Source organism: Dromiciops gliroides, chromosome 1 (assembly GCF_019393635.1).
Source record: "Dromiciops gliroides isolate mDroGli1 chromosome 1, mDroGli1.pri, whole genome shotgun sequence".
NCBI lineage: Eukaryota > Metazoa > Chordata > Mammalia > Microbiotheria > Microbiotheriidae > Dromiciops > Dromiciops gliroides.
The window spans coordinates 85,820,561-85,840,341 of NC_057861.1; the positions used below are offsets into that span (position 1 = coordinate 85,820,561).

The window sequence follows — 19,781 nt, forward strand, 5'->3', positions numbered from 1 at the left end:
TGGCTGGAATATCAACCAGCAGGCTGTTGATTGCAGCTGTCTAGGCAGGAGGTGTTGAGGGCTTGCACCGAGTTGGTGGCCATGTCAGAGAAGAGATGGGTACATATATGAGAGGTGCTGTGAAGGTCAATTTCACAGGTCTTAGCACTAAATTGGATATATGGAGTGAGAGAGGAGTCCAAGATGATACCTACTCTGCAATCCTGGGTGAGAGAGTATAGCGGCATTCTTGACAGAGAAAAGGTGCTAAAGCCCTGTTTCAAGGTGGTGAAGTGACTGAGAGTAGAGAAGCAGATGAATTTCAAGAGACATAAAGGTAGACATTACAAAACTTGAGATAATAGATTGGATAGGTGAGTATGAATAAGGAGTTGAAGATCACACAGAGACTGCCTTCTTGCTTTTCTCTATTCTTTTGTATATAACAACTTTATTTATTTTTTTTTTTTGCCTCAGCTTGGATGACTGGGACAGTAATGCATAGTAAGAGGGAAGTTTGGAAGAGGGGAGTTAAGAGGATATGTGCTAGAGTACTGATGGAACTGAGGAGGCGTGCATTAAGACAACACCCAAAGAAGTCGTGGTGCAGATATGGTTTAGGCTGATTGCTCACAGGGGGATTAATCTGGGACCCAACTGTGGTCCCTTTATTCCAGAAGATTATAAAAGCAGTCTTTAGGACTGGTAAAGAGCTCATGAGACCCAGGCAACCATTTTGATGACTGTTTTTAATCTTCTTGCCAGCACTTTTTTGTTTATCTTTCTGAACTGATTTTAAATTGCCTTGAGAACTGCTCCTCCATGGAAGTATCAAGATATGATTTGGGGGATTATTTATTTTAACTCAGGCTCTGAGCAGTTCATCACACCTCAAGCAGGATAGCTACCCAGGTGGGCCTAAGATAATGAATTCTGCTTTGTATATGTTGAGTTTGAGGTTTCTATGGGCAGCTAGCTTGAGATGGATGTCCAAAGGGAGGTTAGTGATGGAAGACCAGAGTTCGGGAGAGAAGTTTGAGAAGGAAATACAGATCTGAGAATCATTTGCAAAGAGATGACTATTGAACCCATGGGAGCGGATTAGATCACTAAGCAAGACAGTATAGATGGAAAATAGAAGAGGGCCCAGGGCAGACCCTTGAGGGACAACTCATAGCTAGTGGGGGTTATCATGGTTTGTGCTGCAAATAAAACTAAAAAAGAAAAGTCACGCAAGACTATATTACTAAATGTAGCTAGTAATTCCTATGATGGCAAAATTGCTAATTTTAGAAAACCAATTAGTGGGCTTTTAATGTGTTTTCAAGACAGTATATTAAATTAAACAGTTCAGTTACATGAAATATAAGAAAGTAAATGTCATCACAGTTATCACCATTTTTCAATTTTTTGCCCTCTAGCTTTTGTAAAAGTGCTTACAACAACTATATGTTACAACTTTTGCCCCATCTAAATTTGCTCAAAAATTTGAACATAATATATTTATTAAAAATATAAATTAATATTTTACATTTATAAAATATAAAATGATATTCATATGTCCATATACTTATTATTCCAGAGAACAAATATGAGTAATATAATTGGTCAGTTATTTAATGGTTAAAGTGTAAACAAAAAAAGTTTTTTTACATGAACTCCTTTGCCTATGGTCTTACCTTCCAAGGGGTTCACAAACCACTAAATGAGAACCAGTGAATAAATTTAGGGGAAAAATCTTATCCTTACAAAGATACACTAACAAAATAGAAAAATATGATTAGTGAACTTAATATTCACTTTTTGAAATTAGAAAGCCAACAAATAACCAAACCTACAATAATTACCAAAGAGGAGACATTAAAAATTAATGGAAAAAAAAGAATTAATGAAGGGGCAAATAAATAAATGGAAACCCCCTTCCCCGAAAAAACAAACATATAAATGATTAGACCAAAAGCTGATTCTTTGAAAAGTCTAATGAAAGTGATAAATCTTTAGCCAATATGATTAAAAAGAAGAGACCAGAAAATAATTTTTTTTTTTTGGTGGGGCAATGAGGGTTAAGTGACTTGCCCAGGGTCACACAGCTAATAAGTGCCAAGTGTCTGAGGTTGGATTTGAACTCAGATCCTCCTGAATCCAGGGCCAGTGTTTTATCTACTGTGCCACCTAACTGCCCCCCAAAATAATTTTTTTAAATAGCAAATGAGCAAAATGCAATCCTAATAATAAAAAGAATTTTAAAAAAAGGAATAATCAGAACTATGCACTTGTCCTTTCTGGAAAAGGACCATGACATGGTGACGGGGTGATGTCATGACTTGCAGTGAATTGGATTTAAGGAAGGGAAGGCTATGTAAAGCCACCAGCTTTACTCTCTCCTCCAGAGCCATCTGTGTCCAGTGGCAAGATATATATCAGGATGACTGGAGGTGGCCCCAGATGTTTTGAAGGCATTTGCAGTTAAGTGACCTCCCCAGGGTCACACAGCTAGTAAATGTCTGAGGTCATTTTTTTTTTTTTTTTTGGTAATAAATTATTTTATTTTTTTCCCGTTACATGTAAAGATAGTTCTCAATTTTTGTTTATACAAGCTTTCCAATTTCAGGTTTTTCTCCCTCCCTCCTCCCTCCCCTAGACAGCAGGTAATCTGATATAGGTTTTATATATATATACACACACATACATACATAATAACATTAAACATATTTCTGCATTAGTCATGTTATAAGAGAAAAATCAGAGCAATGATGAAAAACCTCAAAATAGAAAAACAACAGCACCAAAGACAAAAGAAATAGTATGGTTCATTCAGCATCTATACTCCACAGTTCTTCTCCCCGCCCGCCCCGGATTTGGAGATGCTCTTCTATCATGAGTTCCCTGGAACTCTTCTGTACCATTGCATTGGTGAGAAGAATATAGTCCATCACAGTAGATCAACACACAATGTTGATGATACTGTGTACAATGTTCTTCTGGTTCTTGTCATCTCACTCATCATCAGCTCAGCAAGACTGAGGTCATATTTGAACTCAGATCCTCCCAACTTTAAGGCTAGTGCTCTATCCACTGCTCTACCGAGCTGCCTCATGAACTTATGTTAAGAAAACTGAGAAGAAAAGAAATAAAGGATTGGCTGAACAAATTATAATGTGACTGCCTGTAAGAAAAGATGAATATGGAGAAGCATGGGAAGATCTACATGAACTGATGCAGAGTAAAACAAGCAGAGCCAAGAAAATGAAATCTATAATGACTACAGCAATATAAATGGAAAGAACAACTACACATACAAAAGCGAGTGTTGCAAAATTATAAAAAACAAACATAGCTTGAAAGAGATATGTGAGGGCACTTCAAATCTACCACTCCGAGGTAGTGGGAGGTCCACACCTTTTGTACATTGTACATGTCTTTGAACATTTTCAATGTATTGGTTAATTATACTGACTTTTTCATCTTTTAAAAAAAAAAACTGTTACATGGAATGCCCCACTTGAGGGAATGGGGGAGAAATACTGGGGGAAACTGATGATGTTTAAAAAAGCTTATTTTTTAAAAATGATTTATTTTGCCTAACTCCACTAAATAGAGATCCCATATGTACTTAAGTATAACATTTGAAGACATCATTTCAGCCTTTTAAGTCTCTATTCAAGTCAAGTCAACAAGAATTTACTGAGCTCCTACTATATACTAGATACTGTATTAAGTGCCAGCTAATAATAGCTAGCATTTATATAACGCCTTAAGGTTTGCAAAGTGTTTTACCAATGTCATCTCATTTTATCATCATAGCAACCTTGGAAGTTTTATGCTAATAATGTCATCCCCATTTTATAGATGGGGATACTGAGGCTGACTTTAAGTGACTTACTCAGTCACAGTGCTAATAAGTGTCTGAGGATGGATTTGAATTCAGATCTTCCTAACCCTAGTTCCAGGGTTCTACCCTCTTCTCTACCTAGCTGCCTCTTGGCATATAATTCAACTTTTTACCTTGTATAAACACAATACCAGCGCATGGTCATTTCTCATTTTCTTGACCACTTGCTGTAGTATAGAACTCACAACCTCCAAAAACATCTCATTCCATATTGGGAAAACTTTTACTTTTGAGTTGTTATTGCTGTTGTTTTAAAATTTTGAGCCCACACTTTATTTCATGTGGTTTTTCTCCATCATTTCTTCATGAACTGCCTAGAATGATGATCTCACTTCTGTGGAGTGTTTGGAGATTTTTACCATTACCTTAGATATTTGAACTATTTTCACTGCCAAATTACTGTTCTCAGTACCTAAATGTAAGCTGGTTTCTCTCTGAGAAGAAAAGAGGTTAAGAATTTATAGAATACTTCCCACATATCTTAGGTTATTAAAGGCAATGAAATATTCTTTTGAAGGACTTAATTGTTTAACTTAAGAAAAAATAATTTTATGAAACAGAGGGGAAAGTTGGCTTCTGTCAAGATCATAGATTTAGAAAGGGATAGAACCTTAGATGCATGGAGTCTAAACCTCTCAACCCATAGATAAGGCAACTGATGCACACAAATATGAAGTGACTTACCCAAGGTCACACAGGTAGTAAATGTTTGAAAGATAGATGATTTTCCTATATGTAACAGGGAGTCAGTGCTAGGTACTGGGATAGACTTTTGTCAATATAACTATAAAGAGGTCTACTATCTTGCCAGGTCATGTATCTGTAGACCTTTTCAAAGTCAACGGCAACTGTCCACTTCTTTTTTTTTTTTTTTTTAGTGAGGCAATTGGGGTTAAGTGACTTGCCCAGGGTCACACAGCTAGTAAGTGTTTAAGTGTCTGAGGCCGGATTTGAACTCAGGTACTCCTGACTCCAGGGCCGGTGCTCTATCCACTGCGCCACCTAGCTGCCCCGATGTTTGTTTTATTTTTCTTTTTATGAATGAGCATTTTTAAGCATTTGGGGTTTTTGCAAAACATTGTGCCATGTACTGATAAAAACAAATACGAAATTAAAGTCTCTTCACACAAGGGGCTTAATTTCTAAAAGGCTTAGAGACAATATATTTAGGAGGTTCCTGCTGCAAGCCAGATAGAAAGGCCCATTGGTTTGTAGGTGGCATTTGCTACACATCTTCTTTAGTTTTATTTCCATCAATAAGACCATATCACTTTCTAATGTACGGGCCTTTAAATGGTTCCAAGGATGTTGGCATTAAGTACTTCCCAGTTTTCAGCATTCATTTTTATAAGATTTTACGTTACAAATTTTTCTCCTTCCCTCCCCCCTCTCCAAGACAGCAAGCAATCTGATATAGGTTATATATGTACAATCACTTTAAACACATTTCCATATTAGTCATGTTTTGAAAGAAGAATCAGATCAAAAGAGGAAAACCTCAAGAAAGAAAAAACTACAACAAAAATAAAAATAGTATGGTTCAGTCTGCATTCAGATTCCACAGTTGTTTTTCTGGATTTGGAGAGCATTTCCCATGATGCATCTTTTGGAAATGTCTTGGATCATTGTATAGCTGAGAAAAGCAAAGTCTGTCACAGCTAATCACACAATGTAGAATAGAGCTTCTTAAACTTTTTCCAGTGGCAACTCCTTTTCACCGGAGAAAATTTCTATGCAACCCTGAGTATATAGATATATAAATAGGTATACAAATCAAACATTTATTGCCATATTTTTCACAGCTGCCACATTCAATTACATGGCCCCATATGGGGTCGCAACACAGTTTAAGAAGCTTAGGTCTAGAAGCAGGGCAAGTGGTCTTGGGATCAGCCTCTTATTCTTGGGGCTTACCTGCTTGTTGATATTAGTAGATGCAGTTGGCAGTGACAGGGAGGGCACATCCCTTCTCCATGTGAATTCTTTCCTAGATGATGGTTGTGCTAGCTGTAATGCTAATAGCAGGTCGTTTGTTGAGCTCCTGATGGAGATTATTTGGTGAAGATCAGTGGAGCATCAAACAGATTCTATTGTCATCAGGGAATACTCAAGACTACCTGTATAGAAAGTTACATGGGTGGATTTTTGAAACCTCACCAATCTAACATAGAAGCATGAAACTTGACAACTGCTATAGCTGTCTGTGCAAAAAGCAGAGCAACTAATAACGTCTTGACGTAGCTTTATGGTGATTTTATTCTTTAAAAAGTGGGAGAGGGAGCAGCTAGGTGGTGCAGTGGCTAGAGCACTGGCCCTGAAGTCAGGAGGACCTGAGTTCAAGTCTAGCCTCAGACGTTTGACACTTACTAGCTGTGTGACCCTAGGCAAGTCACTTAACCCTCATTGCCCCACAAAGAAAAACAAAAACAATTAAAAAGTGGGAGAGCTTGGGGGCAGCTAGGTGGTTCAGTGCATAGAGCACCGGCCCTGGAGTCAGGAGGACCTGAGTTCAAATCCGGCCTCAGACACTTAACACGTACTAGCTGTGTGACCCTGGGCAAGTCATTTAACCCCAATTGCCTCACAAAAAATAAAAAAAGAAAAAGAAAAAGTGGGAGAGCTGACCAGGAAAACTGTTCTTTTGGATCTGATTCTTACCAAATAGGAGAAACTGGTTGAGTTCAAATGAGGAAGACCTTGTAAGGAAATGGCAGCTCCCTCTCAGAATTGGTGATAAAGGTGATTTTTTTTTTAAAAAAGGAGAAAGAATAGGAAGCTTGAGATATGGCACTGTAGGTTTTGGAAAAGCAGATTTCTAAATGGGAATAGGAAAAATAAGTGGGATCTTATATACTAAATTCTTCAGAGGAATTCATCCTAGGGGGAATAGGAAGCTCTCAAGCATGAAACTGGGAAGATAAAAAGGGAAATATTTCTGATAATGAGAAAACAGTGGAATTATGTAAAGATACCAACAGAAATGCATGGGAAATTCACCAACCACCTTAGTTTTTAAAGTGACATGTACAAGGAGGCAGCTAAGCAGCACAGTAGATAAAGCACCGGCCCTGGAATCAGGAGGACCTGAGTTCAAATGTGGCCTCAGACACTTGACACTTACTAGCTGATAAATTGACTAACATGTTGTTAGTGCTAAATAAATGCTCATTGAATTGAATTGGATCCTACATGGTAGGAAGGTCATTAGCATATGGTAGAGTGTTATTAAAAGGACTGCAAGGATAGAAGACTTGTCATTTGAAGGAAACTGGGGACAGTGGAAAGAGCACTGGGGTCAGATGCCACCTATGCCCTTAAGCAACTCATTCAAGCTTTTCCAGACCACAATTTCTTTATCTGCATAATGAGAGCACTGGGCCAAGCTGAGGTCCCTCCCATCACTATAGAGCTTTGATCTTATAGTACTACAAGCAGGTCAATTAAAAGAATGTGATTAGCCTGGAGAATGGAGGGCTTAGGGGAAACACCATAGCTGTCAGTAAGCATTTCAAAGAAGGATTTAGATTGGTTTTACTTGGCCCTAGAGGCCAGAACTAGTAATGGATGGAATAGGTGCCAATAGACAAATTTAGGTTTGATGTAAGAAATAAAATTACATAGACCATTAGAGCTTTCCAAAAGTGGAATGGGCTGCTTTCGTGGGCATAGGGTTGGAATGGGGGCAGTTAGGTAGCACAGTAGTTAGAGTACTGGCCCTAGAGTTGAGAGGACCTGAGTTCAAATCCCACCTCAGACACTAGCTGTGTGACCCTGGGCAAAGTCACTTAACCCCAATTGCCTTAAACATCTGAGGCCATCTCCAGTCGTCCTGATGTATATCTTGCCACTGGACCCAGATGGCTCTCGAGGAGAGAGTGAGGTTGGTGACTTTGCCCAGCCCTTCCTCACTTAAATCCAGTTCAGTGCAAGTCATGACATCACCTCCTGATGTCATGGTCCTCTTTGAGAACAAAGGACAAACAACAACAACAAGGGTTGGAATGACGGTGGAATGAATACTTGTCAGGTTTTTGTTTGCGGTGTTTTTCTTCTTAGTGTTAGGTTGGACTTGGTAGTGACCCCATTTCCAATGCTGAAATAAGTGCTCTGATTCAAATTAGTTCCTTTGATTGTGCTTTCTGGACTAATGCAAAGTAAGTTTACTATCTCTTCTACATGGCAAGAGTCCAGTTGAAGAGAATTGTCACTTTCCCTTTTCCTTGCGTGTGTTCTAGCTATTATCCTCATTTCCATTGCCCATTTTCCATATGATATTTTCATTTCCATTCACCAATCATTCTTCGTCATATTAAAATGTGTTGAGAATACTCCATGTGTGGTCTGGCTCACACAGTTCATTGGGACTATCACCTTTTTTGTTGTGGTAGTGGCAGTGGTGGAGGTAGCAGTAGCAATAATAATAGTAGCATTTATATAATATTTTAAGTGTTGCAAAGCACTTTATAAAGATTCTCATTTTATTTTTACATCAGCCCTAGATGGCAGGTGCTTTTAAGCTAAGTCCCAGAATCTTGTAAGGTGGTCACATTATTTGCATTTGCACTGCACATTTCCAGTGCACATTAACAGAACCAGTTACTTTATTAAGTCATTTTAACTTTGAATACTATAAATTCAAATGCATTCATCCACTTCACCAGATTCGCTCGTTACATTGATCAGAACCTTGCTGTATTATCCCCATTTTACAGATGAGGCAGATAGCAATTCAGCTGACTTACCCAGGGTTACATAGCTCGCAAGTGTCTATGACTGTATGTGATCTCATGCCTTCTGATTCCAAGTCCAGGATTCTATCCACTGCTCTCTCATATATATACTTGACCCTTCTTAATGAAATCTAAACACACAAAGGCTTTTTTTCCAATAGTCAAATCACACTAGTAATGCTTATCAATAGTCACAAAAGTACCTAAGTTGTGTTCATAGCAACTACTGTCTATGCAATTTCACTGCTTCATTCCATACATCCTATAATTTTATTTTAACCTAAATGTGGACCTTTTAATTTGAATCTGCCAGATTTCACCATTTCCCTAACTGGATCTTTCATACTATATTTTTAATTTTTTTGAAAAATCAGATGAAGGCCTCACCTCATACTAATCCTTAATTGAAAAAATTGAAAACATGTGTTAAGAGCTCCCTCTTCTCCCATCCTTCTTCTCAGACATCTTTCTCCACCTGTCTCTTTTTTCACACTAGTTTTGAAGGATAACTTCCTCTTGCCAAGGCAAATCCATATATATCCATATATATCTATATATATCTATATATATATATATCTTCTTTATTCCCTTCTCCTTCCACCTTTTCCAGAAAATTGCCCCTGCAATCATCACCATTCTCTTTCATTTTATTCCTTTCTACTCTTTCTTTCCTTGCAGTCTTCATGCATAGTTAGTTTTCCCATAGTTTAAAAACAAAATAAAATACTCCATCCTTTGATCCAGCACCACCTGCTAACTATTATCCTGTTTCTTACCTTTGTGGTAAAATTCCTTTAGAAAGGGATGTGCTATCAGAACTTCCATGTGCTCTCCTGTCCTTACCTTCTAAATTCTCTGCAATCCAGCTTCTATCGTCATGCAGTTGAAACTCCTTTCCCCAATATTCTCTTAATTGTCAAGTCAGATGCCCCTTTTTTTAACCTCTTTGCCCAACTTGCCATTCTGACCTTCTTACATATACTCTCTCATCTAATTTTTTGTGATACCCTTCTCTCCTAGTTCTTCTCCTACCTGTTTGACTGCTCTTTTTCAGTCTCCTCTGCTGGATCTTCATCTGTGTCATGCCCACCAACTATAGATCTCCTCATTGGGTCTGTTCTAGATGCCTTTCTCTTTTTCCCTCTGTAATATCTCAGTTGGTCATATGAACAGCTTCCATGAGTTCAGTTATCTCTATTATTCACAGATGTATCTAGCCATATTCTTTTTCTCCTGAGTTAGTCATGTATCTCTAATTGCCTCTTGGACACCTCTAACTGGATGCTCCATAGGCAACCTAAACCCAACATGTCCAAAACAGAATTTATGATCTCCCTGTACCCCTCTCTTCCTCAAAACTTCCCTATCACTGTCAATGGCACCACCGTCCTGCTAGTCTCCCAAGCCTGCAGCCTCAGTATCACCCTCAAATCCTCATTCTCATTAATCTAATATCAAATCCATTGCCAAATCTTGTCATTTCTCCTATACCCCATCTCTTATATACTATCCCTTTCTAATTCCTAGTTCAGGGATTTTTCTGTGGACTACTGCAATAGCCTTTCAATTATTCTCCCTGCCCCATTTTAATCTATCATCCACTCAATTGCCAAACCAAATTTTTCCAAAGCTGTTCTAACTATGTCACATTCCCTTATTCATTGAACTCCACTGACTCTTCGTTACCTCCAGATTCAACATAAAGTCCCCTGTTTGGCATTTAAAGATATTTATAGCATGATCCCTTCTTACCTTTCTAGTCTTGTTACATCTTGCTCCTTTCCACTTATTCTGTGATACTGCAGCAGTTCTGATGGGGGTAGACGGTGCATAAAAGGGAATTGGCCTACTTTGAGACAGGAAGGTAGCACAGTGGCTAGAGTGCTGAGCTTGGAGTCAGGAAGACCTGAATTCAGATTTGGCCCCTGACACATGCTAGTTCTGTGACCTCGGGCAAGTCATTCAACCTCTGTTTGCCTTAGTTTTCTCTACTTTAAAATGGAGATAATCATAGCACCTGCCTCAGGACTGTTGTGAGGTTCAAATGAGGTAATGCTTGTAAAGTGCTTAGCACACAGGGCCTGGCACACAATTGGTGCTATGTAAGTGTTTGTTACCTCCCTCTACTTGAAATTCCTTAAACAAGACTGATCAAACTCTATCTCCAGATTCCATTCCTTTGCACTGGCTATTCTCCCACGCCTAAAATGCTCTGCACCCTCCCCAATCTTCACATCTTCTTTTTCACATCTTATTTTATTTGGCTTCCTGAAAGGCTCAGTTCCAAAGTCCACATTCTGCAAGAGGCGTTTTGGGTACCTGCAATTCCTAATGCAAATTAACTTTCAAATTAATTTCCATCTACTTTGTAGTATCTAATCTATACTGAGGTATTTACTTGTCTCCCCAATTACAGTGTAAGTTCATTGAGGTCAGAGAATATTGTGGTTTTGTTTTTGCATATACAGAGCTTTGCACAGTGCGTCGCAGTAGTCAGTCTGCTGCTTTGGGAGAAGTGAACTCATTTTTTCAGTAATTATAATCAAACTTGTTTCTTCACTGGCATTGTGTTTGTTGCTCCTAATAAACTGTTATCACAATATTGGCCTTAAAGATCAAGAAGCAAGTTTGTTCATAGTGAAAAGCATAATAATTAAGCAGAATTTTAATTTCAACCTTATTCAGAACTCACAGAAATGTTAGTGACATCCAAAAAATACTTCAATGTGATGTACTTTGGCTGTTTTCTCTCCTAACAATTCTTTGTAAATCTATTTTTCTCAATTTTAGGAGATCATACTGGGAGATGCGAGGCAATGCCCTAGAAAAGAAATCTAACTATGAAGTATTAGAGTAAGTATTTCATTTCTACTTTTTTTCCTAGAAGAATCAAATCAATGTAGAAAGGAAGGCATTTGTTCATACTATAGCTTTTAATAATTAAAGGATTGCTTTGGTTTGAATTATAATTCAGTGTGAATTTGTAATATAGTTGAAGACTGTTAGACATATTGAAGTGATAAAGATTCACTAATTTTACAGGAATTTGTTACATATTAACTCCTGGACCTCCAACTACAATATCTACTTGAATAGATAAGGCATTCTGTACATAATCAGTTCTATCTTAGGTTATTATTTAATTATCTGATTTAACTTGTTCTAGAACCATGTTCTTCCAATTAAAAGCAAAATTTGTCCATTGAAAACTTCCTGATAGCCAAATTAATGGTTACCTAATTATATCATTAGAATAAACTGAGTGGGTCTCATCCAAACTTGAACAGAAGACATGAGAAGTTCTGTATTTCATCAGTATGATGGTGAATATTGAATGAGACAATTGGTATTTATTTTACTCTGTTAAAGGTTAATTTTGTTTATATTTGCTGTTGTGGAATAATATGTCAATGCTAACTTTACCCAGTTGTTAGACATGGCTGCTGAAGTCCTTGAAATATATCAAAAGTCAAACCAAAGGTTAAATAATACTTTGTGGAATTAAAGTACTTAAATAGCTTTGGCTTTTATATAGAAACAGTAAGCTGGGTCAGCCCTACTGCACTAATTCTCCAAAGACTTAGGGACTATACCACTTAGAACATGTGTTTTTGCAGGGGGAAATAAAATAATAATAATAATAATAACTTGAATCTTCTAGAACTTCATAATTTGCAGGATACTTTCCATATTTTGTCTCATTTGAAATAACGTGTGATGATTTGAGCTATGTGAGATAAAAATGTGCTCATTTTGAAAATGGGAAAATATCTTCTATTAAATTCTTAAGCAAGTAGAATTGAGTAACTATAGCAGTCCTAGTTGAAATGAAATTCTCTTTTAAATTAGTATTAAATATTCTTTAGTGAGAGCCCTGAAATGAGGAATGAGCCTACTTTGGGGGTGTAAGCTATTCAATTTATTTTACTCCTGAAATAATATTTTAGGCCTTGAGCTTCTATGTTAATATAGCCACAAAGTTATCAAATGTGACCATTGAAATAACCACAGGATTCCAAGTTGAGTGCCCTAAAAGAAATTAGATTATTAGGGACCAAATGAAAATTAGTCCAGGTATAAAATAATATAGTCAATTAAATGACTCAATGATTATTATTCATTTTCTCTATGAGACTGAACTTTTGTGTCATCATTATAGGCTTTGAGCTACAAGAGTATTTACTGACGTTTCCTCAATAAAAGTATAATGTACATCATTCAAGAAATTTGTATTAATCATCCACCGTATTCAAAGGAAATATACTAGATATTGAAACAAATTCATAGGAGGAAAAAAGACCTTTTAAGATGGGGTTCAGGGGCCAGCTAGGTACTACAGTGGAATAAAGCACCAACCCTGGATTAGGAGGACCCGAGTTCAAATCCGGCCTCAGACACTTGACACTCTAGTAGCTGTGTGACCCTGGGCAAGTCACTTAACCCCCATTCTACCACCCCCACCACCCCCCAAAAAATATGTGGTTAATTCCCTTAAGGGTTTACTGTTTAGTAGGGAAGTGAAAATATGTACAGAAATAACTAAAATGCAAAAATGCACATGTAATAAACTCCATAAAATAAGTATAATGAAGTTCAGAGTAGTCATAGGTCACATTCAGCTTGAATGTATGAAAGTGGGTTAAGGGAAGACTTCATTTAGGGAAAATGAATTTGGAGAGTGATGCTTGAAAAATGGATAGAATTTTAGCTGCAGAGTTATAGGTGAGACACTGATAGTGGAAGATAGAAGGCCTGGCATACTATGTATGGTTCATGCAGTCACAAAGAGTCAGACACAACTGAATGAATGAACAACAAATACACATTCTAATCATAGGAAATGGCATGATTGAATACATGGAAGTAGGAAAGTATGCATTATATCTTGTGGGTGGTAAATAGACTCATTTAGCTTCAGTATAAGTATGGTACAAAGGGAAGATAAGGCTCAAAAGCTAAGTTGGATCCAGAAGGTAAAAAAACTCTATTGACAAATAGTCTATTTACTAGGCAAGAAGGACCCATTTAAAGATTTTGAACAGAAGTGTTAATAGGTCAGTTCTATACATTAAGTTGATGAATTTAGTACCAATATATGAGATGTGCAGGTGGTATGGAAAGATTAGAGCAGGAATCAGCAAACTATGGTCTTTGGACCACAACTAGTTTTGGTATGGGCATGTGAGGTAAGAATGGTTTTCAAAAAAACCATTCTTAGCTCCAGGGAGTACAAGCAAAGAATGATTTTTCTTTAAAAAATATTTTTAAGCTCTAGGAAGGGCAGTATAAAAACAGGAAGAGATCTAGATTTGACCCTTGGACCATATTTAAAAACATAAAAACTATTAACTCTCAGGCAACAAACAGATTCTAGTATTTGCTTACCCTTGGACAAGAGCAGATGTATCAATCATATTTAAAATGTAATTGGGAAATGTTTAACAAAATAAATAAAAAATATAGTACCACATAGATAATGTTAATTTGAGGTTTTCTAAGTCAATGTGAGGCTTCAGGAATCCTTTTCTCTTTTGTTGTCTCCACCATCTGTACCCTCCTCTCCATTCCCATTTAACATTACTTTTTTTTTTTTTAAGTGAGGCAATTGGGGTTAAGTGACTTGCCCAGGGTCATACAGCTAGTAAGTGTCAAGTGTCTGAGGTCGGATTTGAACTCAGGTACTCCTGAATCCAGGGCCGGTGCTTTATCCACTGTGCCACCTAGCCGCCCCCCCCATTTAACATTACTTTAGTAGATGCCACCATTATACTCCCACCTGGACTATTGAATAAACTTGTATTTCTCTAGGTCTTTCCTATTATCTTCAATTCATCCACTGTAGCAAAATCTTCCTTATGTAAAGACCTGGTCCTTTACATTACTCCCCTGCTTAAATAATCTTGTGGATTCTGTTGCCCCACAAAGTTCAGAGGCCTTTGTTTAGAGTTTAAGACCCTTCTCCATCTTGCCCCAAGTCTGGTACCAACCTTGGCTTTCCAGCCTTGTCTTCTTAAAATTCCGCTGTAGGCACCCTCTTCCTCATCCATAATGAACTATTCTCATTCCTCCCAAATTTATACTCTTACATTCTTTTCCCTCTGTTCTTTTCTTCAGGGTGTTCTCTATATTTGGAATGTTTATTGCCCACACCACACCCCTTTTGAATTGCTTTCCTATCCTTTTAGAGCCTAATTCAAATTTACTTCCTCCTGTTGGTAATTAATCCATCAACAAGCATTTATTAAGCATTTACTTTGGTCTAGGTATAATGCTAAACTCTGAGGATACAAAGAAAAATAAAAAACAGCCCCTGTCCTCAAGGAACTTACATTTTTTTAAGGGGGAAAATAGCATGTACACAAATAGCTATATACAAAGTAGATACAGAATAAATAAACAGAAAAAAATTGCAAGATTTGGCACTGATTATTTTGTCAGTGGGGTGTAGTCCTTTTGTGGCATTTCTCTCCACTGATACAGATCAGCAGTTCATCTATAATTTGAGAGATTTTGTGGCTTTACCAATGGTCACCACCTAGTCTGCCTCAGTAGCCAAACTTGAACCCAAGTCTTTGACTCTGATGCTGTCCCTTAATTCACTATATAATGCTCACTGTCACTGCATGTTACCCCATTATGTCTATAGTGTGGCATATTATTAGTGTTATCCATAGTAATGATACATTTACAAAATGCTTTGTTTACAAAAATATATCAATGATCTTATTTTATCCTCACAATTTGTTGTGTGTGTGTACCTCACACACACAAAATAATGATAATATTCAAAGAGAATGAGTATTGTATAGTGACCAAGCTCTCTGCTAGGCTCTGAGGGAGATAGAAATTTAGATAAGGCATAGTGTTTTCAGTCAAAGAACCCACAATGTAGTAGGGAAATTAATCTTGTTATTCAATCTGAAATAGATCTAACACATTTGTTGATAAAATAATAATATGTTCAGTTTTTATTAGAATCCTAATAGACTCAAAAGGTTTTAGACCTTTCATTTGTTCTTTGAGAACATAGAAAAGTAGAATCAGAGAAGCCAACAAAGGATATGCCCAGTTGGAACACTTAGTAGAAACAATAGACTTTCAGAGAAAAAAAAAAAAACCAAATATTCCCATCTGTTTATTAAGATGAAAGCAAAATGGGAAAAGAAATTATGAATTGTCTAACATGAAATCAGTAACAGTCAAATCAGAAAATATGATAATAAATATGAGGGACATTGTAAGGCTAAGAAACCAATGGATGTAATTTACTTAAAGTACTTTTTAAAGGGATCACATGGGGAATTGATGTGCAAAATCCAAAAAACAGTGTTAGGTTAATGACCTGGATTATGAATTGGCTGGCAGAGTTATAGTAAATGGCAACAAATCCTCTTGTAGGAGAATAACAAATTTGATAGTCCTCCAGGGCTCTCTTTAGATGCCTATCCTATTTCACTGATTTGGAAAGTGAAGTGATTTGAATGGCATCCAACCAAATCTGCATGTGATGCCAGATAAGAAAACAAGCAGATAATTGACAAATTAAATTCAGTGTCAGAAAATATAGGTTATGCATTTGGGGAATGAAATAGGAAAAGAAAGCCAAGTATACTATGAATAGAATTCATCTAGAGGAGACAAAGGAAGAAACTTCCCCTAAAAGAGGTGGTATCTGCTAGTAATGATGTTGACATATATTTTTCTTTTAGCAGCAAGAAAAGACATTTGAAAGTATAGAAATATATAGAATACTTTTTCCATTAAAGGGGAGAAAGAGCAATAAGTGTAAAGAAGCACCACCAGATAGGAAGGCTAGCAAACGATTTTCACTGTCTTTCATAAATAATAATAGTTCGTTTTATACTTTGTATTTACAAAGTGTATCTATTATCTCATTTGATACTAATAATAACGATGTGAAGTAGGTATATAGGGCTTATTTTTCTAGTTTTTTATAACCTTTGCTCTTATGGAACAGAATTAAGTGAATTTCAGTGTGGACAGCTGGGGTCTTTTTTAAAAAAGTAACAGTCAAATCAAAAATAGGATAATAACTATGTTGTAGTTCATTTGTTTTTCATTTGTGTCCAACTCTATGTGACTCCATTTTCTTGGCAGAGATACTGGAGTGGTTTGCCATTTCCTTCTCCAGCTCATTTTACAGATGAGAAAGCTGAGACAGGGTTAAGTGACTTGCCCAAGGTCGCACAGTTAGTGAGTGTCTGAAGCCAGATTTGAGATCAGGAAGATGAGTCTTCCTGACTCCAGGCCCAGTGCTTTATCCACTTCACCACGTAGCTGCCCCATAATAACTATGAAGGACATAGTAAGGCTAAAAAGACCCATGGATGTAATTTACTTAGTCTTTGAAGGGATCACATAGGGAATTGCTGTATGAAATCCAAAAATAAGTGTTAGGTTAATGACTCTTTAGAATTCTAATCCACTCCCAGAGTGTAAGAGTAAGAAATTATATTCAAGTTTGGACTTATTTTAGGTTAATCCAGAAATTACAGGGATATGGAGAGCTTAAGATAGAATAGAAAAGAAAATGAAGACAAATGGAGATATTAGCACCTAGCCCCATTTCCAATAAGTATTGCTATTAGAATCCAAATGCCAAAGGGTTTATTTGTTTTATAATTCCAGATTTCTCTTTCAAAGCATCCTTCATCCTCATTGTAATCCTCAAATCCTCATTTATACTCACCCATAATATCCAATTTATTTCCAAATCTTTTGACCTTTACCTTCACATCTCTTGTATATGCCCCTTTCTCTCTGCTCTAACAACTACCAGACAGATGCAGGTCCTCATTACTTCTACTATTGCCATAATCTCCTGGTTGGTTTCCCTGCCTCAAATCTTTTCCTACTCCAATGTGTCTTCCATTCAGCTGTCAAAATATTTTTATACAGTGCAGCAGTTTGACTGAACCAAAGAATATGGAAAGAGGAGTAAAATATAAATGAGTTGGGGATGTACACTGGGGCCAGGATGCACAGTTTCATATGCTAAAGAGAGAAGTTTTTACTGATGGTAAAGGTCACAGGAAGCCCACTGAAATTAATGAACAAGAGAGTAAGTGTTAGACCTGTTTTATGAAATATCACTTGTCAGTCCTGTGGAGAATAGATTGGAAAGAGAAGCGATTTGAGGTCAAAAACCCATTTAGGATGAAGGGCTTGAAGTAGGATTTTGGCTGTGTAAGAGATGCAAGGATTATTGTACAGATAATATTGAGGAGACTTGGCTACTAATTGTATATTTGGGGTGAAGAGAATGAGATATCATAGATACCTCCAAGCCTGTTAACCTGTGTGATTGGAAACAAGATGGTTACTTCAGCAGAATTAGATAAATTTGGTATGGGGTAAATTGGGGTGGGGGAGGGGGTAGATAGTGAGTTCTGTTTTAGACATGTTGAATTTTAATTGCTTATAGGAATCTAGTTCAAAGTTTGCCAGTTGGTGTTATGGGAGCAGAGTCCAAGAAAGAAAAGAAGCCTAGATATGTAAATCTGGGAGTTATCTACTGTGTCAAGATTGCAATGGAACCCACGTGAGCTCTTCAGGTCGCTGAGAGAGAGTATAAAGAGGCAAATGAATAGAGCTTTGGGGTATAGCAAAAATTAAATGGAAAGAATAGGATTGATGATCTAGCAAAGAAAATTCATAAGGAACTTTCCAAGATTAGGGCAACTTAAAGAGAATAATGTTGCAAAAATTCAGAAGAGAGAATATCTAGGAGGACAGAATGATTGACTGTCAAATGCTTCAGATCACTGAGCTAGTCCTCATGAAGCTAACATTTGAATTCAGGTCTCTTGTCTACATCTATTGCTCTTCCTATACCGCATCATTGCCTCAAACTTGGAACACTATAGAGAGTGTTGTATGCAAATTACTTCCTTGAAAACCATTTTTAAGGGCCTACTGTGTTTAAGACAACCAAGCACTGGAGTAAATTGTGATGGACATGTAGGAGAGGAAGACAGCCATTCTCAAAGAGCTAATCACCAAATAAAGGAGGAAAAGCATGTATACAAATTACTGTAATAGAAAATTTACTCATTTTGTAGGTTTTGTAAATATTTTAACATGAATATTTTGTCTTCCTTGAATGAACTGTAAGCCCCAGTAGACCAGGGGTTTTGCTTTTGTATCCCCAGCATCTGGCACAGGGTTGGGTGCATAGAAAGTACTTAATTAATGCCTATAATAAAATGGAGGTTGAATGGATGAATATAATATGAATATAATAATATGTGTATTCTAGTGTCTTCAAATTGATAACAGATGTGCATATATGCTTGTAATATTACTTGTTGCTGATTCACTTAATTCAAGATTGTTTAGTTCTTTGACCATATGTTCTTATATTTTTTAAATTACTGTGAATACTTATGGTCCCTGAGATGCAATTCGCAAATTTTTAAAATTGTATTACAACTCTCAAACTGATGGAACAGATACACTTTAGCTTTACTATCTCCATTTTTTTCCCTAAATTTAAAATCTGTGGCAAAAAGATAAATGGGCAAAGAAATAAGAACCACTATCTAACCCCTAATCCTAAATACCTTCTTTATATATAGTTGGAATATTAATACTTGGGATGCAGTGGGTTTCTCCATCCACTAAAGTTTTGTTTTGAGGCATCATTATGGTATCAAGATGATGTTAGGTTCTCAAAGAACCTCTTGTTTCAGTGGAGCCAAGATATCACTTATCAAATCATAAAAGTTTTTAGTCCAATTCTGCCAGTACAGACTTTATGCTTGGTCCCTCATTTTTTTATCATAAAAGTATTTTATTATCTTCTAGTTACATGTAGAGATAGTTTTCAACATTTGTTTTTATAAGATTTCTAGTTCCAAATTTTTCTCCCTCTCTCCCCACTTCCCAAGACAGCAAGCAATCTGATATAGGTTATATATGCACAATCACATTAAACATATTTCTTCATTAGTCAAGTTGTGAAAGAAGAATCAGAACAAAAAGGGAGATCCTCAAAAAAGAAAAAACAAAAAAAGGAGAAACAGTATGGCTAAATCTGCATCTGGATTGCACAGTTCTTTTTTCTGGATGTGAAGAGCATCTTCCATCATGAATCCTTTGGAATTATTTTGCTTGATCCCTAATTTCAAAGAAACTCATTATTAGGTTGGCTGTAGGTA

General features: G+C 36.8%; 1 protein-coding gene across 18 annotated transcripts in view; it reads left to right on the forward strand.

Annotated features, from left to right (window-relative positions):
* PTK2 (protein tyrosine kinase 2) overlaps positions 1-19,781 on the forward strand; it is a 428,530-nt gene that overhangs the window by 198,073 nt on the left and 210,676 nt on the right. For all 18 annotated transcript variants that reach the window (XM_043978984.1, XM_043978985.1, XM_043979000.1 and 15 more), the window contains one exon: positions 11,392-11,454. In XM_043978984.1, the coding sequence (XP_043834919.1) occupies positions 11,392-11,454 (63 nt within the window). The remainder of the gene's footprint in view (positions 1-11,391; positions 11,455-19,781) is intronic.